We start from the raw sequence: 26,815 nt of genomic DNA, 5'->3' as shown, positions 1-26,815 counted from the left end.
GCTGCAGGCATGCAGGGCGAATGCCCAGGTCAGAGTTGAGATCTGGTCCCCATATGGCCCCACACTCACCTCCCCAAAATCCTGGCCATGGCCCCACTTACCCTCCCACTCCTGGACACTGCTCTCCAACTGCCCATGGTCCCATCCCATCCTCTTGGCTGCAGGGGCCCTGGGCCTGTCTCCATGGAAACCCCACTTGCCCACACTGTCTGGTGCCTCCAGTGGTGGGTACAGTGGACAGACAGGCTGAGTTGCCCAGGGCTGGTGGCACTGCCCCTGCTGGTGGTTGTGGGGCAGATAGGCCTGCAGTGCCTGGGGTCTGACAGGAGCAGGAACACTGGCAGCAGCAGCTGGATGGAGCCGCTGCTGGAAGCTGAGTCCAGCCACTGCATTGCCCCAGCCCCACTGTGCAACTGGGGATGGCAGGACTGGTTGCATGCACCACAGCCTGGGATGCCCCCTGTACCTGGGCCACGTGGGGCTGAGGGACCTGCCACAGGTGAGATAAAATCCCTTGGCAGGCTGATCCAGCCCTTAGGCCATATTTTGCCTACTCTTCTTTAAGCTCAGCCCTATATAAAAGGAGATACACAACTGTGCCACCTCAAGAAGAAGCTGCAGTTCACACAAGGTCCAATTAATGAGTCTGTGTATAGTAAATTCTGTATGGGGACAGAAATAAGGCCCCATACATTTTCAGTACCATCTATGTAAGGATTTTGAGCTACTTGCTGCAGCCATTACTGCAATGATGGCCTATTCAAGGCTCTTCCATGATCCTGAGATACTCAGAAAATCCTTGCTGACCACTTTCCCTGTTAACTCCCCCCCACCCCCCACCTCCCCGCAAAGCTTTACAAATGCAACAGTGCAAAGACCCTTGCTTTCTCTGTCTTGATGAAATTCATCATCATGATGAAAACAATGTAACAGGTTTTTGTTGTTTTCCATTGTGTTCCTTTTAGCTTGCACCAGAGCTATAATTTCTTTCTGTGTACCAGTTACTGAGGCATTAGTTGCAATTTTCCTTAGTCTTTCTATTTAGTCTGTCTTCTGATTTCATGCTTCTCAAGAAGTTCATTTTTAAATTTCCAAATTTCCTTTATAGTATTTTAAAAATTTGAAAAAAGAAGCCCTTTTAGCAAAATGTTAAAATCTTTGTTAAAATGCAAAAACTATGTTAAATTTTTGGTTCATGGTGGGGGGGGCAGGCTTTTTTTTAATTCAGAAATTTTCAGCATGTTTGTTCCATTATTATATCTCCACATAGTTAATATTCTTATAATCTACTTATATTTTTTAAAAAACTCTCCTAGGTTGTCATTTTCTAATTGTACTTTTCATAGCATAGAACAAAATGATTATAGCTGGCCTGAATACTAATTTATTACAGTGTTCATTAATGTAACAAAAAATAATAGTATATTTGCTAGTGTAGAATAAAAACTCATTTGTCTAAAAAGCCAGATGAGAAACATTTAAGTATGGACTGGCAATCACAGAATTTATTATTTAAGGAATTGCAGTAATGTGTTGCAGCATCTATAGATTCAGTACTAGTCTTATAGTTCTATGAAAGATAGATAAATTCACTAAATTATATTTAAAAGACAGTTTTAAAATGTTAAATAATATTATGAATGCTTCAAATAGTAGAATCATAGAAAAGTAGGTCTAGAAGGGACCTCCAAAGGTCATCTAGTCTAGTCCCCTGCCTATGCCAAGATCATCCCTATCCAAACCATCCTATACAAATCCATTGTTCAAACTCTTAGCAGAAGTACATGGTCAACACTGACAACTGCAAGACTAACACCTTAACCTGCCACAGGTAAAACAGGGGGACCACAGTGGACAATGTTCTGCTATGAAGGTTGTTAAAATATGCTCAAAAGATCTAAGGAAGAGGGATACAACCCCTGCTACAGAGGAAAGCAAGGGGAAGAGGGTACACGGTCTGTATCAGCCTAACCAGGACCCTGGTGATTGGTCCAATCCTGAGTGAAGGAGTAAGACTCTCTAGCCATGAACCTCTTGGTTTAAGTCCCAGCAGAAGCACTGGAACATCCCTGTCAAACAGCAGGCAGGCAAAGAAAAAAAAATCTTCCTAGTCCTGGGAAGCAACCAGTAAAGCCCAGAACCATGGGAAATCCCCATACAAGAACATAAAGCATCCCCTAGATCATCCCCGACCAATGCTTATCTAGCATCTTCTTAAACACCTCCAGTGATGAAGATTCCGCAACTTCTTGGCAGTCTGTTCCACTGCCTTACTGTTCTAACTATGAAGAAGTTTTTTTTTCCTGATATCCAATCTAAACTTACTTTTCTGCAACTGCAGGCCATCAATCTGTATCCTGGTCTCTGCAGCAAAGGATAAAAGGTGTTATCTTTCTTATTTTGTAGCACCCCTTCAAGTATTTGAAGACTGCTATCATATACCTTGTCAAGTGCCCTTTACAAAAACTAGCAATCAGGACTCGTGGTAAAGGTGATATCTTTTATTAGACCAATTAGTTTTTTGAAAAAAAATCTTTAACTGCAAGCTTCCAGGCACAAACACCCTTCATCGGACATTGGAGAAAACATTGTAAAAGTTCTCCTGGGTAGAAATGAAAGTTCATATTTCATAGAAGAGTTAAAGGTGTGATAAAATCTCCTGTTTGGAAAAGTTCATTTTATATGCAGATTAGGCTCAGAGAAAAGTTGGAATAATCTGTTTACCTCAAAGTAGTTTGGTGGTAGGCAGAAGGTAGTCATATTTCCTCTTTACACAAACTAAACATGCCTATTTCCTTCAGCCAAGTATGACTTGCTTTCCAACCCCTTTGTCATTTTTGTTATCCACCTCTGGACCCTCTATATTTGCTCCATTTCCTTTTTAAGATGTGAAGCCCCAGACTCTACACGGTACTCTAGATGAGGCCTAACCAGTGCTGAGTAAAGACTCATTATCACCTCCTGTGTCTTGCCTCTAGTGCTTCTATTGATGCATCCCAAAACCATAGTTGCCTTTTGTGCAGCTGCATCACACTGCAGACTTATATTGAGTCTATGATCTACCAGGGCTCCCAGATCCTTCTCCATAATGTTGCCAATCAACAAGTTGTCACCCATCTTGTATTTGTTTCTGATTATTCTTCCCAATGTGTGGCACATTGCATTTATCAGCATTAAACTCCAACCTCTTAGATCCAGCTCAGCTTTCCAGCTTGTCAAGATCCTTCCAAATTGTACTCCTGTCTTCCAATATATTCACAATCCTTCCCAGTGACATGCCATCTTCAAATTTGCTCAAGAAGCTCTCTATTCCAGCACCCAAATTATGCTCCTGCCATTTTCACATGGATCCATTTATAATTACACTTTTTCTTGTGGCTATTCATCCAGTTGTCTCCCTACCTTATAGTAGTTTTGTTCAGCCCACATTTCTCCTTATTTGTGAGAATGTCATAATGGACTTTGTCAAAAGCCTTGTGAAGTCCATATACGTTATATCCACTGCATTTCCTTCATCCATCCAAGTAGTTACTTTGTCAAAGAAGGACATTACGTTTGTTTGGCACAATTTGTTCTTAGGAAATCCATGCCAGCTGCTTGTGATCTGCTTTTTCTCCTCCGGATGCTTACAAATAGATTTCCATATGATATACTCCAGTAACTCCCAGTAAATAGATTATGAAACTGGATACAGGCAGCAATGTATTGGTTTAGAATAACCCAAAACATGTCATTTTTAGACCTTACCTCCATAAGTAGGAACTTTGGGCCAGATTTAGATTGCCTCAAGAATTGAGATTCCCCATCTTCCCAGAAGCAGGTTTCTTCTTGCTTGTTCACTCTGAGTCCCACAACACTGGCATATTTGTTCTTTCAGGAGGCCTAGCTTCCATAGGAGGAATGGTGAGGGCCAACTTACCCTGTTCTTTAGCCCCATATAACCTATAAAACACTTGGTCACAGGAGCCCATGAGCAGTGCCACTCCTTTCCCCTCAGCCACTGTGTGACACAAAGGGGCAAGGTTGGGCATGGTATGAGACAAGTTCTGCCCAGCTGCCCACCACTTCTCTGGACACCACAGGAAGCTGCCTTGCTGGGAGGCATGGGGCTGTGCTCCATTGGTCTGTCCTTCCTCAAAGTGCTGAGAAACAGCTGGTTACACACGTGCATGGAGAGTGCAAGGCAGCCAAAGCCCATGCCACTTGCCCCAATTCCCCTGTGTGTTCCACAGCTGCCCACAACAGCAGTGGTTTAGCCAGGACATGGGGCTCAGACCTTCAACTTGATCTGCAGCCTCCTCTGGGCATTAGGTGAAGTGTGCCTGGAAGGGCCAGGAGGGGCAGGGGTCTGGAAAGGACTACAGCTGAGAGAAGGGGTGGGGGAAGAAGCAAGGTGACCTGGACAAAGCCAGACTTTCTGACCTTGGATATGGTGGCTCTTGGCCAAATGCATATACTGCCTGCCTGCCCAGAGTGCTGGTGGACTTCCTGTTCACCCAGAGGCCTGTTTTTACTGCCTCTACAATTCGCCACCCTAAGCAGCCACCTATGCTATGCTGACCTTATATAGAACTCAAGTCCCTCACTTCCCAGGGTGAATGCTGTAGCTACTAAGCTACTGAGCAAAAGATAAACACCATCACCACTGCTGTTGCTTTCTGAATCCCCTATCTTCAAAAACTAAGTGCATAATGATCTCAGAAGTGTGACTTGTCATTGTGAATCTCAAGAGAAAGGAGATGTGTAATGGATAGTTTGAAGCTTTAGCATTTCCCACTGGCTACTTTTAAGTGTACTTTTTAAGGCATTTATCTCCCTCCGTTTTATGCATAGAGCACTCGGAATATATGTTACTTGAATCCTGCTGTCTGTATTCAAATAGTAATGATGCTTCATTCCAAAGTGAAATCTATGATTAATAAAGGATATTAGGCCAAAGTCTCTTTTTCTCCCCCAACCCCTTATTAAATTACAGACTCCATAGGAAAGGAGCTGCCTTGTCCTATGAAGCAGGTCATTAGCACTTTGCAAATAATAGTGATGGATTCTGAGACCCTTCTCCCATAAGTTTTCAGTGCTTTACAGAGATGTAGATACCGAATACTCATTCAGGTTAATAGAGGTCAGTACATTAAAGCTTATAAAGTAGTCTGATAGCTATTTGACCTGGAAATGCCAGGTCAAATAATGGCTATTTTAAAACAGTGCAGATGACACAATTGATAAATGTACAAGGTCCATCCCAGGGAGGTCTTTTCAAAATTGACAAGATTAAAGCCGTGCAAGCAGCACAAATAAGAATGCAGGTAGAGGCATAGAAGGGAAGGTCCAGGCCCTGGACAGCAATTCCTCATAGGGCTCCAATTTTTGCACTCCTGCAAAGGTGGTACATGGGACTGCTGCATCGATGGCCTGCCCTCAGTTCCACTAGTGGGTGTAGATGTATGTATGTAATGTTTGAAGCATTCCCAAATGCCATGGAGTGGGAATTGGTTCACAATTATATGAAGTGCTGTGACTTTGCCAGGGAGAACCCAGCACAGCATGCCTCGCAATGGGTAAAGGGAGGCAAGCATGCATGGTCTGAGTGTTACTTGGAGTGTTTTCACCTTTCTACTTTCCCTTATCTTAAAAAAAGGATTCAGTAAATTTTAGTTGCTTAAAGTCTGCCATGTGTGTGCCTGACTTGGTGGGGACAGAGTGCTTGGACTCACACTTTTTGATTCCTTGTGGCTGGGGGCATGTTCAGGGGTTATGGTTACACAGGAAGTAAGAACAACTAGTTATTAAATAGCTATTAGCAAAATAGCCATGCAAGGGAGCTCATTGATAAAAAGAGCGAACAAAAACGGACAGTGGAGTCCTCACTGCTTACAAGGTGAATCAGATACAGCATTGGGGTGGGTGAAGAGTGATGCAGTGTAGGATGCTTGAAGGACCAACCAGACCCATGTCACAGAACATTTGGTGTCCATACATAACACTGAACAAGTTCAAAATTGTAGTTGATGTTCCGGTACCCTTCTGAACTGTTCCATGTAGATTTAAACCAGTTTAACAGTCTTGTATGTTTGTCTGCTTTAGGTTTAAACCACATTTGGACCATTCTAAGTGTTATTTGTGGCCACACCCTAAGTAGCCCTAATCCAAGCACTCTCTAACATAGTAAAGATTGGGATCAGAAGCCAAACTGCATCCCACATTTTCTCCTCTCCTTCCTCCCCTTCCAGTGGGAGGGAGAAAGGGAGAGCAGCAAGCTCTCAGGGAACCCTGCTGAAACCTTGCTACTGCCACCCTGGCTACTGCCACCCTGGCTATTGCTACTGTGCTGACAGCAGCAGTGACACTGTGGGCACCAGAACCTGAATTTCTGCTACTGCTATCAGGGCCCTGGCAAGAATTGATGCTCCAGCTGTGGCAGCAGTGTTACCAACAGTCATAGTGGTGAGGAGAGAATTCTGCTTGCCCCTGCAACCCCTCAGGCCGTAGAAGGCTGTCTTTGACAGTGGCTGCTTTTCAGCAACTGCCATCTGATCATTGATAGACCACCCCCTTCCCTGGCAGGCAAGAGGGTAGGCTGTCAGTAACTGGACTCCCCTGGTGGTGTAGACCAAGATGCAGGTTCCCATTACTGCCTGTCTGGAGAGCTCACCTTTGAGACAACACTGTAGTTCTGTACCTCATAGAAGACTGGGTATGTAGACAAATGTATGCCCCTCATCCCAGTTCAAATTCCCAGTTACCGTGGACCAGTAGCACAGTTCCTTAGGTGGTTTTTTCGACCATCATCTAATAGAACCTGACGGTTTTTCTACAAATCTCACCACAAAATATTACCTCATGTTGAAGAATTAAACAGGCATCATATAGATGCATCTGGGAAAAACTTGCCAGTCATACATTGAGAGGAAAATAGTGATATTTTTCCTATTATGTCTGAATGTAAACCATCTTAGCTCAATGGGATGTTCAGGGTATAGCTTGAAATTGTGCAGGATATTGTTCTTAATCTAGTTCTGGGTCATTGGACTTAACTACTCTCAGGTTTTCATGCACCTATTTTATCTTGTCATCAGAAAGATTGTCACAGGATTGAAGGATCGAAATTTGTCTTCTAAATATTAGTCTATGTCAACAGTATGGTACTGTAAGGACTACATAATAGTCACTGTTCAAGTTTGAAAATGAGGCTCAAATTGAAACCCTGGATCTGGGCACCTTGGCTTTAAGAAGAGCTCAGATCCAGATCTAAGTGTTGTGATTAAACTCGTATTTCTATAGTAGTTGTATGCTCATTACAAGGAAAATTAATTATCAGATTTGGATCTGAACACTTTTCATTGGGCCCATTCCCGTTCTCATGTCCTTCCTCAGTGTTAGCTAGCTCAACATGTAGCTGGGGGTAACTTTTTACTTGCCATTCATGCTGATTTTGCCAGAGCCTGAAAACAGAGTTCTGTCAGGGAAAGCATGTGCAAATGTGGGAAAAAATTAGCCAAAATTGGTGAAGGCTCTGGAACATGCTCTATAACACCATTTCTCAACATGGGGCCCCTGCAAGACATGCTAGGAAATCTGGTTGTCACACCAGATGACAAAGCTAACCTATTTAATGACTTCTTCATCTCCATTTTCCTGAGCAGTGACCAGATCAGCCCCCGCACCGGGCCCCCCTCAAGCCCCAGGGGAGGCGCACCTAGGCCAAGGGTCAGAGAGGATCTAGTCAGAGAACTTCTGGAGAGACTGGATGTATTTAAATCAGCTGGTCCTGATGATCTCCACCCCAGAGGTCTGAGAGAATTAGCTGAGGTCATTGCGGGACCTTTGGCACAGCTTTACAAGCACTCGTGGTGCTCTGGTGTGGTGCCAGAGGACTGTAAGAGGGCCAGCGTGGTTCCCATCTACAAAAAAGGGAGGAAGGAGGACCCAGGAAACTATAAGCCAGTTAGTCTTACCTCGATCCTGGGTAAGCTTTTTGAGAGAATTATCCTGCCACATGTCCACAAGTGGACAGCAGGGGAGGTTATGCATAGGGGCAACCAACACGGGTTCATCAGAGGCAGGTCCTATCAGGCCAACCTGGTGGCCTTCTGTGACCAGGTCACCAAATCCCTGCATGCAGGTCGCACAGTGGATATGTTCAAATTTGCTGATGACACTAAGATGTGGGGGGATGTGGGCATGCTGGAAGGGAGGAATAGGCTGCAATCGGACCTAGACAGGTTACAGGGGTGGGCGGATGAGAATAGGATGGGTTTCAACACTGACAAATGCAAGGTGATGCACCTGGAAAGGAGGAACCAGCAGCACACCTACAGTCTGGGGAACTCCCTTCTCTTCAGTGCAGAGGCAGAAAAGGATCTTGGAGTCATCACTGATGTCAAGATGAACATGGGCCGGCAGTGTGGAGATGCAGTCAGGAAGGCCAACCATACCTTGTCATACATCCACAGATGCATCTCAAGCAGGTCCAGGGAGGCGTTCCTCCCCCTCTGTGTGGCACTGGTCAAGCCGCAGCTGGAGTACTACATCCAGTTCTGGGCGCTGCACTTCAAGAGGGATGTGGACAACATGGAGAGGGTCCAGAGGAGGGTCACTCGCATGATCAGGGGGCAGCAGGGCAGGCCCTATGAGGAGAGGCTCAGGAACCTGAACCTGTTCAGCCTCCACAAGAGAAGGCTGAGGGGGGATCTAGTGGCCTGTTACAAACTAGTCAGAGGAGACCAGCAGGCACTGGGGGAGTCCCTGTTCCTCTGAGCACCACCAGGAGTGACAAGAAATAAGTCATAAGCTGGCAGAGGGTAGATCAGACTAGACATCAGGAGGCGCTACTCCACTGTCAGGGCGGTGAGGATCTGGAACCAACTTCCAAGGGAAGTGGTGCTGGCTCCTACCTTGGGGGTCTTTAAGACAAGGCTAGACAAACACCTTGCTGGGGTCATTTGACAAACACCTTTGCTGGGGTCCCTTCTGACCCTACAAACTATGAAACTATGAAATTTATGGGTCATGACCCAAAAGTGGATCACAAGAATGTATGAAAGGGTCATGGACAGACTTTAAAAATGGATTCTTTTTTAAAGGAGAAAAATGCAGAAAACTCTAGCTTTTCCCTTTCAGGCTAGCAGAACTCCAACCTGTGAGGGGTTGTTTGGGGGCCCCCATGCCCCACCTACCCCCTCTACCCCACACATGGGTGGGGTGGGGTGGGGTGGGCTGGGGCCTGAGGTTGGGGGGCAGCAGGTTGGGAGTGAGGGGCACTAGATCGGGACTAGCCATTGATGTTTACAAATGGGTCCTGGTACAAACAAGGTTGAGAACCACCGCTCTATAAAACACTAATTTTTGGTCAAGTTCCAGGCTTGGCCACCAAACTCTTTCACATTTTATTTTTACCTGCCATCTGTCTCCCTGCCACTTTCCTAGTAGCAGGAATGTGGATTCAGTTGGGGGAAGCTCAAAGCTCTCCCTCCATGTTGCATTTTCCTTCCAGTGACTCCTGTGTTGCGCTCTGTCCTGGGTGTGTTTGAAGCATAGGAGAAGAGATTAAAATCCCAGTCCCTGAAATGCTGGCACAGAGCATTTCATTCTTTTCACTCTGCTGCAAAAGCAGGCAGGGGAGAACTACAAAGAAGTTCAACATAGTGGAATCCGGGGGTGGAGCAGAGCAGAGAGTCAGCACAGCCGTGCAGGGGGAGTGGGGGGAGAAGTGGGGGAGGGCACAAAGACAAAGAATTTTCTACCTGACCCAAAGATTGAGTTATGTACACAACCCTCTCCCACTGCCTGTGGCGCTATAGCTCAAAAGTAGTATTCTCCCTCCCCTCTCTTGACTTGGGGTGATAATTTTGTGGGTGTTGGTGGTGACAAATCTAACAGCTCTTTGGCAGCCAAGGCAGCCATACCCTCAGTCACCACTGCTTACTTTCCTCTATCTCCAGCTGTAGCTGACAGACAGTCTGTGGCTGTTTCACCAAAAACTTCTGCTTTAGCAAAGAAGGTAGAATTTCCTGCAGACACACATGTCTACTACAGAGCTCAAGGGCAACTCCCTTTTTATGCACTCTTCACCTGAAGATGACCATAAAGAAACGTTGTCATTTCTGCTGAAAAAAATCACAGCCAGCTCAGTGACACTCCCTAACCAAACCAACATTTTAATGTTTCTTTCTCTACTAGTCTTGTATCTGTAGCAAATGAGCCAGTCTATTATTCATTAATACAAATTCTGCAGGAATCTCCTACTGATTATGTACTGTGCAGAGGTCTGTTTCCCATGAATTTAAGCAGTCCCGATGTTACATGTTTAGCCTGTGAGCTTTGGTATCAAATTACAGAAAAACTACACCCGAGCAGTACCCCTATTTACATACAAATAACTCAAGCGCTTGCATTTATGTCACCATTCAAGAGGCTTGCCAAAGAAGTTTTTAATCCAACCAGAAGAAGCTTTAAAAGGATGTCTACAGAGTGATTAAAAAGGATCTTAACTTCAAAAAGCAGTTGTCATTATTTTTCATTTTGTTTCATATTTGAAAAGAACTTTGATCTGAGTTCAGAGGACAAAGATGCACATGCCTTAAAATACATATGAAGAGATCAAGATGTTAAGAAGATCTCAGTTGTTGTGTGGAAAGTGAATATGACCCACAGGGATTAGTTTGCTTGTGCTGGTTTGGAGATTATCTCTAAATCACTGCTTAAGGACTAATAGGAATTCTTGGAAACACCAGGAAAAAAATTCTTATACACCAGAGTGGTGAAAATGGCTTTCCAAAACAGTAAGACTTTTTTTTAAGTTGAACCTAGTATGAAATGTTTCTGTTTCTGACGTTTTATGCTCTATAGTATATTACAAACATCTTAACCTTTAAATTGTTACTTAAAATAATCTCTGTTCCTGCCTTGCAGGAGAAAGTTGATCTGTTTATTTTGCTGTTTGTAAAGCTGAAAGGGTATTTTTAGAATTGATTGGTAGTTTAAAAACAGAGTTCCTCTGTGGTTTCCTGAGTGAAGTGAATGGAAATTCTAAACTCGAGTGAATGAAGGAATTGGAAAAATGTAGCTGAGATTTCTGAATCAATCAGTTTTTGAGAATGTACTGTCTGAACTCATTTCTCTGTTGTGCAACCTCTACGGGCTCAAAATTGCTTCAAGAAGAAAAATGATAGAGTTTGAACTTATAAATGTAATAAGCTTAGCTACAATGCTCTGTACTACCCTGCATTGTACAGGAGACAGGAAAGAAATCCTAAAACCACAACAGGCATATTTTTGACCTGCTCTGTCACTTTGTGGAATGTAGTCTTTGGTAAACTGTAGTGGTGTGCTGATGCAGTTAGTGAAAGTGACTCCACCCTTTTATCCTAAAATGTTTTCTTTTTAAACACTAACTTCTGTTACTTTATCTGTTCCTTTTTAGGATTTTTTTTTTTTTTTTTTACAAACTTCTAGTTTAATTTCAACAACAATAGGTAAATGTGAACTAATAGCTAGCAGGATAGTAGTTAGTAGTCACTGAGATGCATTTTTTATTTCAGATTCTTACTAACAATAAATAGTTTAGACAAATGCTCTGCTCTAATTTATGTTGAAATTAGTAGTCATGTCTTCCCTCCCCTCCCCTCCCCCACAACAATTACAGGAATGAAGACTCTTGATAAAATTCTTGCTTTAACTTAAGAAAATAATCAGCCAGGAAATTTACCACAGTAAAAAAATCTAGTACTAATTCACACTTGTAAAAATGCTGCTGCATATTAAAAGACAAGGTGGGCCTCATCTTCCATTCAAGTCTCCTCTGAAGTATGCTGCCCTCTCCCAGGTAGTTTGCAAACAGACAACTAAGAGCAGCTATTTTTAGAAAGAACACCTGCCTTTCATTTGCCTTTTTGTCTTCCCTGTAAGGAAAAGAAAAAAATATTAAACAATATTCAGCACATAAGAGCTACTCAGGTTGGTCAAATAATTGGGCTAACTTCATCCCTTAAATAGCTCTTAAATTAATTAATTTATGTTACAATGTGGGCAGTGGGGAAAAATTTGGCCCTTATATCAAGCCCTGAAATTTTTTTTCAGGTTCATTGGGATGGTAGTTAATTGACATTCTAATATGGAAAAAAGCCTCCGGGCCTGTGAGGTGATTGATTACTTACTTGCTGGCAACCAGTGGAAGGGCATTGAATTACTAAGCACATGAACATTTATGAAACGTGTAGCTTCTGTTTTCAGCTTGCTTTTATACTGACAGGTGAAGATGCAATGACAGGTGACACAGACAAATATCTTGGACCTCAGGATCTAAAAGAGTTGGGAGATGATTCCCTGCCTGCTGAAGGATACATGGGCTTTAGCCTAGGAGCCCGCTCTGCCAGGTATTGTATTTGATGTTTCTTATGTTTATACTTCATCACAAATATGATGATGCATATCCAATGCACTTTTTCACATGCTGCCAAAATTTATTCTACAATGAAATGGACACTGTATATATCAGCATCCAGATAATCCTCTATTTCTCAACTATATTTCCATGGCTATTTCATTTCCTATTATTTATTCATGTTGGCTTCATTGTGGCAACAATACAGAAAATTATTCATTTTTTCTGGTATCTGCTTATACTCTGGAAATTTTAGAAGTGCTTCTTTGCTAACAGTTGGCAGTTTATATAAAACATCTGCCTAAAAATTAATAAAGAAAAAGCAAGTTACTTTCAGCTATTAACTGTCATACTGACACGCCATTTAAATATTTCTTACTCTGCCCAGTATATCAAACGAAATGTAAAAGCAGTGTTAGTTTGACTAACACCAGAAACTCTGAATGATATTTATTTATTTCACTATTTTGCTGCATTTGTGTCTTTAAAAGTGCAAATTAGGAATCAAATTTCCCAGCAAACTCCCATTTGTTTTAATAATAAATCCTGTAAAACAACAATTTTCTAACCCTTGTATTGCTAAAATGAATCTATTACATGGTTTAATTTAAAAAGGAACAAACAGATTTTTCATTAAGGAAAATAGGTCAAATTGTAACATTTAATATATAACTGAACACTGCTGATCTCAACTCTTTTGCTTCTAGCTCAGTTGTTTAGATTTTGGAAAACCCTTGCTAAAGATTATTGTATTTTACAGTGCTTGACACAAACAAGATAGTATGATAGGATATTACTTCCACAGTTGTGGATTAGCAGTGTGTTTGCTGACAGTCGAATTTATTCCGAAGCTAATAATTAAACCTCAGAAGCCAGAACCCTGAGGACTTTTTCCTATTGTTTAATGATCTGTTGTAAAAAGTTATTTCATTGTCTGAGAGCGAATGGCACCTCCCATAAGGTAAAACTTGCGTATTTATTCTTCGGTTTTGTTTGTTGAGGCTGCAGTAGGTTTTGAAGCTTGCACTCTAAATTTGCTCTTTAGTAATGCTTTCTATTCTTTCATTTTGCTTATAATTCTCAGGTAATTTAATGAATATTCCTATTGTATTACCGCTAAAGGAGACTCTAAAGTATTCTTAAAAATAGCTTATCTATTAGTTGATAAAATATATTACTGGTACATCTTTGCTAGGTTAGCTAGCAGAGCTAATATTCTCAGTTACTAAGTATCAGTTACATTGTGAACAGAGCACATCCCTGTATTGTAGGTTCAGTATGTGGTACATATTGGATAACAAGAAGGGGGAAAAAGAGAATGCAGAGCTTGTACAAAATTCTACTCTAGGATCTTCCTGACAAATTTCCAGTTTTTCTGCTCTCACTTTATATGTATAAATCTCATTGGAATGAATAGGAGAGCAGATTATCAAGAGTGAAAATACATACATACATCAGAGAGTGGAATTTTACCTTTTTTCCTTGAGAGAATTCTAAAGCTCCCATTATTTTGTTTTTAATAACACTGTTGCTATTTGTTGCTGTGTAACTCATTTTTACATCATAAAGTCTGTGTTATGCTCAGAGGAGACCGATTTAATGGCTTTCAGGCAAGTATTGCATTCAAGCAAAAAGCACAGTGATCCTATTTTTGATTCTGAGTGTAACATTAAGAAATTAATACATTAAATACATAAATCATCCAGCCATAGCATTTTGCTTTTCTGTGTCTGATTCTTTGCTTTCTGTTTCTCCCATTTCTTTTCCCCTATAAATTTCTTTAAAATAGTCCCAAGGTCAGGTAAGAAGGCATGGCCCCATTGTTCCATTTCTCTGCTATTGCCATTGCTCATTTTCATTTTATTCAGCATTGTGAAGTGGTGTGCTTTATTGCATTCAGTATTAGAACATACTATTTTATTTTATTGCAACATAACTATTCCCTGGTTTCTTTACACCCTTTATTATTTAGAAGTTTAATTAACATATACTTATAGTAAGTAATGTTACAGCTCTGCTTCCATTAAAATCTAAAGGACCCAGTGTTAAGAGAAAATTAATGGATATAGTAGGCAGCTTAGAAAAGTTGCACAAGGTGCATGAAATAAGTTGTAGGTTTTACAATGGAAAAAATTACTAGTTTAAAAGCACATTTATTTTGTGTTCATTTGAATTTTTTTCTGTTTTTTGCTACATAGCAAGCATGTCTAAACATGTAGCATGGTTTCTAACACATACTATATGCATCTTCCAGGGTTAAATGTAACATGCACATTCAGTTTTTTATTATTCACAATATATTCAGAATTATAATTCTGAATTTTCAAACTGTGCAACAAACAAAGGATAACATAAGTGTAAATCAGGCACCTTTATGAATTGGTCTGTGCTTATAATTAATAGAAAAATGAATAACTGGGATTTCATAATGAAAGTGAAAGCAGCTCAGCCACAAAAAGCAAAGGAAAAAAACCTCAGAAAATGTACACCGATTTCATAGTTGGTAGGGTCGGAAGGGACGTGAGCAGATCATCAAGTCCAACCCTCTGCTGTGGCAGGAAAGAATACTGGGGTCAAATAACTCTGGCCAGATGTTTATCCAGCCTCCTTTTAAACCCCCCCCAGGGTAGTAGCCAGCACCACTTCTCTTGGAAGTTGGTTCCAGATCCTAGCCACCCTGACTGTGAAGTAGCACCTCCTGGTATCTAGCCTGAATCTACCATCGGCTAGCTTGTGACTGTTATTCCTGGTCACTCCTGGCAGTGCTCGGGGGAACAGGGACTTCCCCAGTGCCTGCTGATCCCCTCTGACTAGTTCGTAACAGGCCACCAGATCCCCCCTCAGCCTTCTCTTGTGGAGGCTGAACAGGTTCAGGTCCCATAGCCTCTCCTCGTAGGGCCTGCCCTGCTGCACCCTGATCATATGAGTGGCCTGCCTCTGGACCTTTTCCATGTTGTCCACATCCCTCTTGAAGTGCGGTGCCCAGAACTGGACGCAGTACTCCAGCTGCAGCCTGACCAGTGCCGCATGGAGGGGGAGGATCACCTCCTTGGACCTGCTTGAGATGCATCTGTGGATGCATAACAAGGTATGGTTGGCCTTCCTGACTGCATCCCCACACTGTCAGCCCATGTTCATTTTGGCCTCAATAATGACTTCAGGATCTTTCTCTTCCTCTGCACTGACAAGAAGGGAGTTCCCCAGACTGTAGGTATGCTGCTGGTTCTTCCTCCTCAGGTGCAGTACCCTGCACTTGTTAGTGTTGAAACCCATCCTGTTCTCATCTGCCCACCCCTGTAACTTGTCTAGGTTTGATTACAGCCTCCTCCTTTCTAGCATGCCCACTTCTCCCCACATCTTAGTGTCATCAGCAAATTTGAACAGGGTGCGTTTTACCCCTTTGTCCAAGTTGCTGATGAAGACGTTGAACAGTGCGGGCCCGAGGACTGAGCCCTGTGGAACCGCACTGCCCACATCACTCCAGGTTGAATAAGACCTGTCCACCACCACTCTCTGGGTGTGGCCCTCCAGCCAGTTAATGACCCATCTGACTGTGTAGGCATTGACACTACAGTTTCCTAGTTTTATAATGAGAATGGGGTGAGAGACCATGTCGAAGGCCTTCCTAAAGTCCAGAAAGACGATATCCACCATGCCACCTGCATGCAGGGATTTGGTGACCTGGTCATAGAAGGCCACCAGGTTGGTCTGACAGGACCTGCCTCTAATGAACCCATGTTGGTTGCCCCTAAGCATGGTCTCCCCTGCTGGCCCCTCGTGGACACTGAAGTGGTAGGTAGAATAAGTATCTCCTGCAAAATAGTCAACAGACATTTCCTGAAATTAAAAAAAAAAAAAAATTAAACTCCAGCTGTACAACTTGAGCAATATAGGCAGAACCTGCAATCACACACAGCCCTGCTGAAGTCAAGGGGTCCATCCACAGAGACCCAATTGCAGGATCAGGCCTAAGAGCATTTTAGATATTTTTCAGACTTAATTTAAATGATTGAGTATATTTTTGCATAGGTTTAGAACCAAAGACTACAGCAAAAATCATACATTGTGATAAATATTATAGATAAGTGAAAAATATATCGTTTGGTTTTTTTGGGGTGGAGGGGGACTTACAGTCTTTATTTCAGCTTCATAGATTTTATGTATTTTATCACCCTTTGCTATGCCCTGGAAGTTGCATGTATTAATCTTTATTTTTTGTTCATCTCATTATCATCCATGCTGTATGGTAAATTGTAAATACAACAGCCTCCGCTCCTTCAGTTCGGATAGGTCTTACACTCTGAACCGAAGCTCTTATGCACGGGACAGCATGATGATTGAAGAGTTGCTGGTGCCATCAAAGGATCAGGTATGTGGTATCTATCTTGTTTTTTTTATATAGGCTGGCATTCTTCAGCAAAAAGCATAACAGCACATCAGTTAAGACATCTTGCTATTGCTGCAGAGGTATGAGTTTAAGCCTTGCTCTGGACTTGAACCAAAGGCTACTAAGTTGCTCCAGTTATAAAAGAGAACCTGGTCATTTTGGCTGAGAAGTCAAAGGCAGGTGGTTATGCTATTGACTGCACCATACCCATATGAACATATGCTGTTTGCAACAGGACCTGGAGTGCCTTAACTGCACTATCATGCTGAGCCAAATGTTCTTAGCTGAATCTTTAACCTTAACACTTTACAGTGCTTTCACAATACTTCCTAAAACTTCCACTGTTCCCTCCATTTCCCATGGGGGAAGGAAAGGAACTGAAACTAAGGACTGGAACACTTTTGCCATCAGTGAGTTTCATCTTGCAAGATGCTGAGCACTCAGTGGGATCACAGTGGTGTTTAACAATAAATACTCCTTAAATGGTTACTGGATTAAGGTCAGCATACTCAGCACTTTACAGGATTGAAACCTAAATTCATGTAAATTCTAGCAACTTTTTCTATAGTAATAATATCAAGCAGCTGGGGGCTGCATACCCTGTGTGTCATACCAGTGACCACATGCTGCACAACCCACACAAGAGTAGGCCCCTGCACAACATGTCATGTGCATACCCTTGCTGTTGCATGCCTTCCTCCCCGCTGCTGCAGCACTTGCCCACAAGGACTCAGACTCACTCTGTGCCTTCTGTGCCACATTGACCCACTCCCTGGGGTTGGGGTAGGGCACAGGGCACAGAAGCTGGAGGAGGGAAGGGGAGCTCAGTTTCCAGCTACTTCTGTAGCTGAGCAATAGGGGGAGCAGTGTCTGAATAGGAACTGGGGGCTGCAACATAACCCGTCATAAGCTGCATGCAGCCTGTGGGCTGGCAGTTAAAGAACCCAGACATAAGCCATGGTCTAGATTTGGCCATTTTGTACATTTGTAAGACTTCAGTTGTTTTGTTTCACATAAGCCCAGTTGGCCTTGTAGTTATAAAGCTATTCTCACTAACTGGTTTACATAGTTTAAACATTTGTACAATTACTAATACACCTGAAGTTGAATCTAGAATTGGTTACAGTGTGGGAAAATAATAGAAGGTAATACTGGTCATAGGTGCATGCTATATGCTTTATTTTATGAGTTCCCTACATTGACTCTCTTTAAATTATTTTAATCCAGCTAAATTTCTCAGCTGGCACTACAACAGAAAAGCCATAATCCTGTTCAGAAATTAAATAGAAATTCATATAAGAACATGGGTGGAAAAGAAGAACTTTGATGTAGTGTAGTTTATACCCCAGAAAAGGGGCTTAAATAACACTATAATAATACCTAGACCTTTTGGTTCTCCTTTTATACAGTTATGTATATCACCTATATAGAGTGTATTTTAATATATAAGGTCATAGAAATGAATGGGGAAAAGTATTGATGCACGGGGTTTTTGGAATGTTGGTAACATATATTCATTAGGGGTGTGCAAAGTGGTGCTATTTGATTCAGATTAGTGATTCAGTTCGTTGATTCAGATCACTGTCCCTGATTCAATTCGGCCGAATCTAAATCTGAAGATTCAATGCTGATTCAGAGAATCAGCGATTCAGGCATAGACACAGCTTTAAAAGTTTTTTTCTACATATCTTGAGGTAGCAGGCTCAGTTCATGATTGCTGCAATGCTGGGGTGCATGGAGCATCCCACAGGAATGCAGGGGGCCCTCCACGTGCTCAGTGGCAAGCCTGGAAGCGGACCAGAAGTACTTCCATTCCACTTCTGGGTCTACTAGGGAGCACACTGAGGGCTCCTCCCTCCCGCATCCCGCTCAACTATCAGCCATAGGGGGACCCCGGGTGCCCCCCCAGACCCAGGAGGTAGCATTCACCAAGCCAGTGAGGTGTAGGAGTCCCCTCGTGCACTTCCTGGTGGACCCAGAAGTGGACTGAGCATGCTGGGGAGTGCTTCTGGCCCATTTCTGTGTCTGCTGCTGAGCATGCTGGGGAGCCCCCTGTGATTCTGTGGAACATTTCATGCACCCCAGCATCACAGCATTCACAAGCACCTGATACCTAGAGGTATGTAGATAAAACAGTTAAAGCTGTCTCTATGTCCAAATCTTTCTGAATCTCTCCAAATTGATATAGAGGGTTCCAATTCGATTTGGAGAGATTAAAGGGTCCTCTGATTCAATTCAGATTCGGAGGTTTGGAGATTTGGCCACCAAATTGGGCTGGATCTCTGCCAAATTGAATCAGGGAACGAAGTTTCAAACAACCCTAATATTCATACCATATTTTATTGCCCATGGGTAAAAAGGTTTTAAACCAAAATTTGGGACATTTGAAGGTACTAACTGTAATGGAAATCACATGTAATCTAATTAGTAAAGTAACTAAACATATGTGTTTGTTGGTATCTAGTGAAATGTGGTACTTATTGATAGTATTTGTTTGAAATAGGAAGTTAAGGATTATTTCTGGTTACTGTGTAGCAATAATATACTGTATTAAAGTTGCTTTAAACTCAAAGTAAAACATGCTACTATAGGTGTTCACCCCATGAAGTAGGTCACTGCATTTGGTTAAATACTGGCAGGCCTCCAAGCCTTTGTAGACTTTCACAGAAGTTACCAGTGGGTGCAGAGATCTGTGTGTATGGCTCTTCACAAGATTTAGGCCTAAATGGTAGTGATAATTTCTTTGTTTTGAGCCTTGCTGCAGTTAAAACTGAGGTATGTGGCAGCAATTAAACAGCAAAAATTTTATATTAGATCAGTGGTGTTCATGGATCCCTGCTACCTAGAGGTCAGTAGAAAAAAGAGCTACCTAGAGGTACATAGAAAAAAGATTTAAAGCTGTCTCTATGCTAGATCTCTACACGTACAAATACGTGTCCAGCTGAGACCTGGCTGAAAATATAGTAATAAAAGTTATTTTAATCTCAACCTGCTATAGAATCCTTATGCCTTAACCCTTATTATATCCAGAAAGGATCCAAAGTGTGATCATTACCGTAAATATGAAAAGAATATGAATCACTTGCTTCAGTTACAGATGTCCATCCCAGGTAGTCAGACTGATAGATGAGTAAAACCTTGAAACCAGTTAAACCAAATAGTAGCAAACCAGCAACCTGTCTATATATGAAAGAAGCCAGGACAACTAAATCAAAAGTTCTCACCTTAGCACCAGACCGGGCCTGAAATACAAAGCCATACTCTGAGTCTCCACAAACCTCAAATCTGCCCAAACATGTTAAAATATATGAGTTTAAATCAACACATTTGGACTAGTTAGGGCAAAAAGGGAGAAATACAGAAATCACAGGACCCTTCTAGAGAATGCCTTAGCACAGTAGATCTTTCCTACGTGTCATCTGATCTCTGCTGCAGTAGAAGAAAATAAGGAAAATATGGAATTTCTGATATACCAGTCCTAAGCCACAAAGGCCTTTATAATTCCAGAATGTGTGTGTCTGCATGTTACAGGGGTATAGATTGTAGCCATGTAGGTATAAAGACACAGGCAGACAAGGTTATTTGGGTGAATCTGATAGTTTTTATTAGACCAACTTAAATAGTTGGAAAACAATTTTTAAGCAAGCTTTCCGGTTCAAAAACCCTTCGTCAGGCTAAGGAAGTTTCAGCAGTTGGTGTGTGCTTTTCCTGGATAGAATAAAAAGTCCATTTCCTACCTGTGTGCAAGTGTATCATTTTCTGGATATGTTACAGTGATACTGTAGCCATGATAGTCCAGTAGTTAGGAGAAAGGCAAGGATTTCTTAGGATGATACATTTTATTTGGGCCAACTGCTCAGTCAGGATAGAATTAGGTGCATCTACATGTAGGCGGGGCTGGAGGAGGGTGGGGCTGGGCAGAAAATGGATTGGGGGTTCAGGGGGCTGGCAGAGGGAGGGGCTGGGCAGGGAAGTGATCGGGGGGGATCTGGTGGCGGGAGGCGCCAGGCAGGGAAGTGATCGGGGGATGGGGGGGTCGCTGATGTGGGGAGGGGCCAGGCAGAAAAGTGATCAGGGGAGCTTGGGGAGCAGGCAGGGGGTGCAGTCGGGGAGGGGGACTGGGGGAGTGGGTGGGGCCAGTGGGGGTCTCTCCATGATCCCCTCCCCCTTCCTCTAGCCCCCCTCCCCCTTACTTACAGGCACTGGAGCCCTGGTGCTGAACACATGGCCTGGCCTGCTGCGCACTTCAGTGCCAGGGCAAGGGGCCAACCACAAAGACGCTCTGGCAGCCAGAGCATCTCCTTGGAGGACCCAGCCTCTGGTTTCCCCGCTTTTTTAAACGTCAATTTTTTTAGACCACCTGGATATCCAGAGGTCTGATTTTCTCCCCACACTGCAGGGAACATTTTTTCTTTCCTGCACATGCCTCTTACCCTGTCTTAAAGGGGTTTGAGATGGGGTAAGAGGCACGTGCACACTTGTCTGGATGTGCCCTATGTGTACTAAGCTGTTTTCTTGGCACAGGGTGATAGTACACCCTGAATCTTTTAGTAGTATTTATATCATTTGAATACCTCACAATGAAAATATGGTCATATAGGATTTGATGACTTAAACAGTGGGATTAATTTTGAGGAAGGAAAGAAAGAAGGAATTTATTGCCAAGGTGCTCTTCACCATCATAAGGTAAAACCACTGTGCACAGAATGTTTGGAAATGTACTATTAGACACTAAAATAAACTTTTCACTGAAAAGGGTTTTGTTTTGATTTCTACTCAGACCTTACGAAAAGGATACATTTTCTTTGTAATTCACTAACATGTCAGGGAACCAGCCCTTGACATATTTGCAGCTGGAAGTCTGTCAGTATTAGTTTAGTATGGTTTTCCTTGCCTATATTTATATTTAAATTATGTAATTTAACTACAATACAAAAGAGCCAGCAAAAGCACCTGGGGGTAATAATAGACCACAGTATGAATATGAGCTGGCAGTGTGACACTGTTGGCAGAAGGGCAAATAATACTCTGGCATGCATCAATCAATGCATCTCCAGCAAAACCAAGGATGTGATTCTTCCTTTCTACTCAGCATTAGTGAGACCCCCAACTGGAGTACTGCATCCAGTTCTGGGCACTGCGCTTTAACAAAGACATAGTAAAACTTGAGAGTCTAGAGAAGGGCCACCTGTATGTTTAGAGACTTGCACAGCAAGCCATACGAAGAAAGGCTGAGGGACCTGGGACTCTTCAGCTTGAAAAAGAGAAGGTTGACAAGAGACTTGGTAGCAGCTTACCACTACATCAGGGGTTTACATCTAGGGCTCAGTGAACAACTGTTCATGAGGGCACCCATGGGGAAAACCTGGAGTAATGGCCACAACCTCCTGGAAAACTGTTTTGGGCTCAACATTAGGAAAACATCTTCACAGTTAGGGTGGTGTCCAGACTGTGGAATAAGCTCCCTCTAGAGGTGGTGCAATCACCTACCCTGGAAATCTTCAAGAGCAGACTGGACAGTCACCTTGCTGAGGTCATCTGACCCCCGTTATCTTTCCTGCTTGGTGCAGGGGGCTGGACCCAATGATCTTCCAAGGTCCCTTCCAGCCTTACAACCTATGAATCTATCAATAACTGTACCAGGTTAGCACAATATTTAAGAGAGTGAGTAGGAACAGCTAGCACTCCAGAAATAGTTTTCAAGCTAGTGCAGAAGGTCTGTAAGGTGAACTCCATATCACACCACAAAGACTGTGAAAGTCCATGAAATCCCAGCTCCTGCCAAACCCCAAAGCTTATTCTGAATAAACCCTGCAGGCCCTATCCCTGCATGGATTCCTAAGGAATTTTCTGTCTAAACATTTTGTAGTGCCCATCACCATGGTATTTAATTACAAGGTAAGTGGAAACAATTCTGTTTAATTTAATCTTGAACTTGTGCATATATAATATTGGACCTCAATTTAGGACCAAGTTACAATGGAGCAAAACCAGAAAAGAAGGAAATTTTGTAGAGTTGATTTTAACTTGTCTTTAAGAATTATGTGTTTCTGAGAAAATAATTGATGGCAGAAGATCAGTAGGACTGTGCCAAGTGAAAATATACTTTCATTTAAAATAGTACAGTTGAGAGGTACTTACTAGGCACAAATGTTTGATTTTTTTATGTTGACTCTTAAATTTTTGTTTATCTTTTTTTAAAGCACCTGTCATTCCCAAGGGAATTTGATTCTGATTCACTCAGACATTATAGCTGGGCTGCAGACACCTTGGACAATGTAAACCTTGTCTCAAGTCCCATCCATTCTGGGTAGGTCACATTTTCTTTGTCATTAAATGTGAAACTGTACTGTTAACTGGAAATTATAACCTACAGCAATCAGTAATATGGAGTCTAGTCCTGTTCCAGTTGAACCCAGGCAACTCTCCAGATTTTGCACTAGGTAAAACTCAAATTGACTTCAATGAGAGCACATAATAGGATTTGTGAAGCTAAATTCCTACATATCATACTGGAAACGGACCTCCATATTTAAGTTTCTGAGTGCTAATAAAAGCTGGTTTCCCATAGAGCTTTTTATAGTAAGCCTGTTTTACTTTTGCTTGTGTTTTGATTTTTAAATGTTTTAAGATTATTTCAATTGCATTACATGAAATTATATTAAATATAAAATTAAAGATATGATGCTATGCTTACTGTCTCTTTTTTTCCATAAAAATGGGGCCCAGTTAGATAATATGTTATTTGCATCTCTGAAATTCCTCCCCATTCTTCCCCCAAATTAGTGTTTTGACATGAATTATACCATTCATTTACCCATAAAGCATCACTTTTACACCAGTGTCTGGATAGTATAAATGATTAAGTTAAATTCCTAGAGGAACAGTGTTTGTGAGATATGTTGAAGCTTACCCTAACATATAAATCATAGGGAAAAATTAACAAGAAAAGGAAACAAAATTTCATATTCTATCTTTTTCATTTTATGGCAAGCTCCATTAATTACAATGTAATGGGTGCAGTTAAAATAAAAAACATAAGCAGAGTTAAGACTAAGGCCTATGCCTTTGTCTCTATGCTTCTGTGCCCCAGTCACACAAGTCACATAAACATGTGTATCTACTATGGGGGTCCAGGAAAGGTGGTCCTTCCTCAAGGAGGCTATCCTTGGGGCGCAGCAGGACACAATTCCACTGCGCAGGAAGGCGGGAGAAGGGTCCAAGAAACCTTCATGGCTGAGTGCGGATATCCAGGCTGGCCTGAGGGCAAAGAAAAAAGTGGACTGGAAGTGGAAGCAGGGGGCAGGGACAAAGGAGGAGTAGACTTCCCTGACCCGAGCTTGTAGGGATTTGGTAAGGGAAGCTAAAGCAGCACTGGAGCTTAGGTTAGCTTCCGGAATTAAGGATAACAAAAAATCTGTTGTTCTGTTATTAAGGATAACAAAAAGTCCTTCAAGTATATAAGTAGCAAGAAGAAGTCTCAGGGTAACATTGGACCCCTAGGGGGCAGGGAAGGGCAGTTGGTGACGGACACACGAGAGAAGGCAGAACTCTTTAACAAGTTCTTTGCCTCTGTGTTCCTGCCTGCTGACAATGGGGTGCTCTTGGGTGATAGTGTAGAAAGGCCCAGGAAGGATGCGAGTCCCCCGACTGTTAGTTCAGACCTAGTTAAGGATTACCTGGAGGGCTTAGAGGTATCCAAGTCAGCGGGCCTGGATGACCTTCATCCGCGGGTGCTGAGGGAAATCACTGATGTCGTTGTGGAGCCATTGGCATGGCTGTTTGAGGACTCCTGGTGCTTAGGCCAAGTCCCTGAGGACTGGAAAAGGGCCAACGTGGTCCCTATTTTCAAGAAGGGGAGGAAGGAAGAGCTTGGCAACTACGGACCAGTCAGCCTCACTTCTATCCTGAGGAAGGTCTTTGAAAAAATTATCAAGGGCCACATTTGTGAGAGCCCTGCAGGGGAAGTGAGGTTGAGGGGTAACCAACACGGGTTTGTGCCAGGCCGATCCTGCCTGACTAACCTGGTCTCTTTCTATGACCAGATAACAAAAAGCTTAGCTGTGAAGGAGGAAGTCAATGTCATCTTCTTGGACTTCCAGAAGGCCTTCGACACAGTGTCCCACCCAATTCTGGTGGGCAAGCTGAGGGACTGTGGCACTGATGAATGCACAGTCACAAGGGTGGCAAACTGGCTCCAGGGATGCACCCAGAGGTGGATGGGTTGATGTCAACCTGGAAGGTGTGGGCAGTGGAGTCCCCCATGGCTTGGTCCTTGGGCCGGTGCTGTTCAACATCTTCATTAGCGACCTGGATGAGGGTGTGGAGAGCACCCTGTTGAAGTTTGCTGATGATACCAAGCTGTGGGGTAAAGTGAATACACCAGCAGGCAGGGACTGCATCCAGGCAGACCTGGATCGGTTAGAGAAGTGGACGGATCTGAACAGGATGCGGTTCAAGAAGAACAAGTGCAGAGTGCTGCACCTGGGGAGAGGGAACCAGCATTATGGTTACAGGTTAGGGGCTGACCCTCTTGGCAGCACAGAGGCAGAGAGGGATCTTGGAGTCAGGATTGACTCCAGGATGAATATGAGTCGCCAATGAGATGAAGCAATAGGCAGAGCCAACCGTACCCTGTCATGCATCAACAGGGGCATCACCGACAGGTCCAGAGAGGTCTTGCTCCCCCTCTATGCGGCACTGGTTAGGCCGCAGCTGGAGTACTGTGTCCAGTTCTGGGTGCTGCACTTCAAAAGAGATGTGGAGAACCCGGAGAGGGTCCAGAGGAGGGCCACTCATATGGTTGGGGGCCTCCGTGGCCAGCCCTCTGAGAAAAGGCTGAGGAACCTGAATCTCTTCAGTCTTCACAGGAGGAGACTGAGGGGGATCTTGTGGCTGCCTACAACCTTATTAGGGGCCACCAGCAGGGACTCGGGGAAAGTCTGTTCACCAGGGCCCCCCTTGGAGTCACTAGGAACAATGGCCACAAGCTGAGGGAGGATAGGTTTAGGTTAGATATGAGGAAGAACTACTTCACTGTAAGGGTGGCCAGAGCCTGGAATAGGCTTCCCAGAGAGGTGGTGCTCTTGCTTTCCCTGGAAATCTTCAAGAGGAGACTGGAGGCACCTGGCTGGGGTCTTATGACCCCTCCCACCCCCAGTGCTCCTTCCTGCCCATGGCAAGGGGTCGAACTCGATGATCTGTCTAGGTCCCTTCCGACTCTATGATTCTATAATTCTATGTGCTTAAACAAAGTATAAATATAAAAAGTAGGTAAGAACTTACAGTTGGATTCTGAAGCCCTGATCTAGCAAAGCACCTGGTTAACATGTGGCTAACATAAATACAAAGTAGGAAGAGATTAAGACCAAAAGTCTACCCACTATCATAGAATCATAGGGCTAGAATGAACCTAATCTTGTCCAGTCCTTTACCCTAACACAGAATCTGTATACCTAGACTATCGACAAATAGTTGTCTAACCTGCTTTTAAAAACTTGTTGTGAAAGAGATTTCACACCCTTCCTACATAGCCTTTTCCAGCCTCCATTGCCTAAATCATTTTGTTGTTAATTATACTGATTTGTTTCCTGCCCCATGTCTAATTGACATAAAAAATAAATGATCACTGCTCTTCTTTCAGCAACTTCATATATATCGAAAGACTATTACCACATTACCTTTAATCCTCCCTTCTACAAATTTTTCTCTTTCCTTATACGTCAGGTATTTCCAACATCTTCTCAATTCTTGTTGCTCTCGTCTGAACTCTCCATATATTTTCTCCAAACTGTCCCCATCTTTCTTGAAATGTGATGGCAGGACATAATACCCCAAGTGAGGTCATATCAGTGCTGAGTAAAGCAGAAAAATTACCTTTCTTGTCTTACATACAATGCTCCTGTTAATACATCCTAGAATAAATTTGACATCTTTGCAACAGCATCATATTACAGACTCTTGTTGTAGTATTGTATGATCTACAATAACCCCTGATTCTTTTGAGCAGTTCTACAACCATATCAGTTATTCCATAGTTGATATTG

The 26,815-nt window shown here is 42.9% G+C and overlaps 1 protein-coding gene across 5 annotated transcripts in view; it reads left to right on the top strand.

Annotated features, from left to right (window-relative positions):
* Window positions 1-26,815, top strand: part of ANK3 (ankyrin 3) — a 378,647-nt gene that overhangs the window by 254,454 nt on the left and 97,378 nt on the right. For all 5 annotated transcript variants that reach the window (XM_090056583.1, XM_090056581.1, XM_090056580.1 and 2 more), the window contains 3 exons: window positions 12,251-12,374; window positions 16,649-16,751; window positions 22,973-23,079. In XM_090056583.1, coding sequence (XP_089912709.1) covers window positions 12,251-12,374; window positions 16,649-16,751; window positions 22,973-23,079 — 334 coding nt within the window. The remainder of the gene's footprint in view (window positions 1-12,250; window positions 12,375-16,648; window positions 16,752-22,972; window positions 23,080-26,815) is intronic.

The sequence above is a fragment of the Crocodylus siamensis genome, chromosome 7 (assembly GCF_052110815.1).
Source record: "Crocodylus siamensis isolate JL-2025a chromosome 7, ASM5211081v1, whole genome shotgun sequence".
NCBI classification, from domain to species: domain Eukaryota; kingdom Metazoa; phylum Chordata; order Crocodylia; family Crocodylidae; genus Crocodylus; species Crocodylus siamensis.
This window is presented reverse-complemented; position numbering and strand designations above follow the sequence as displayed.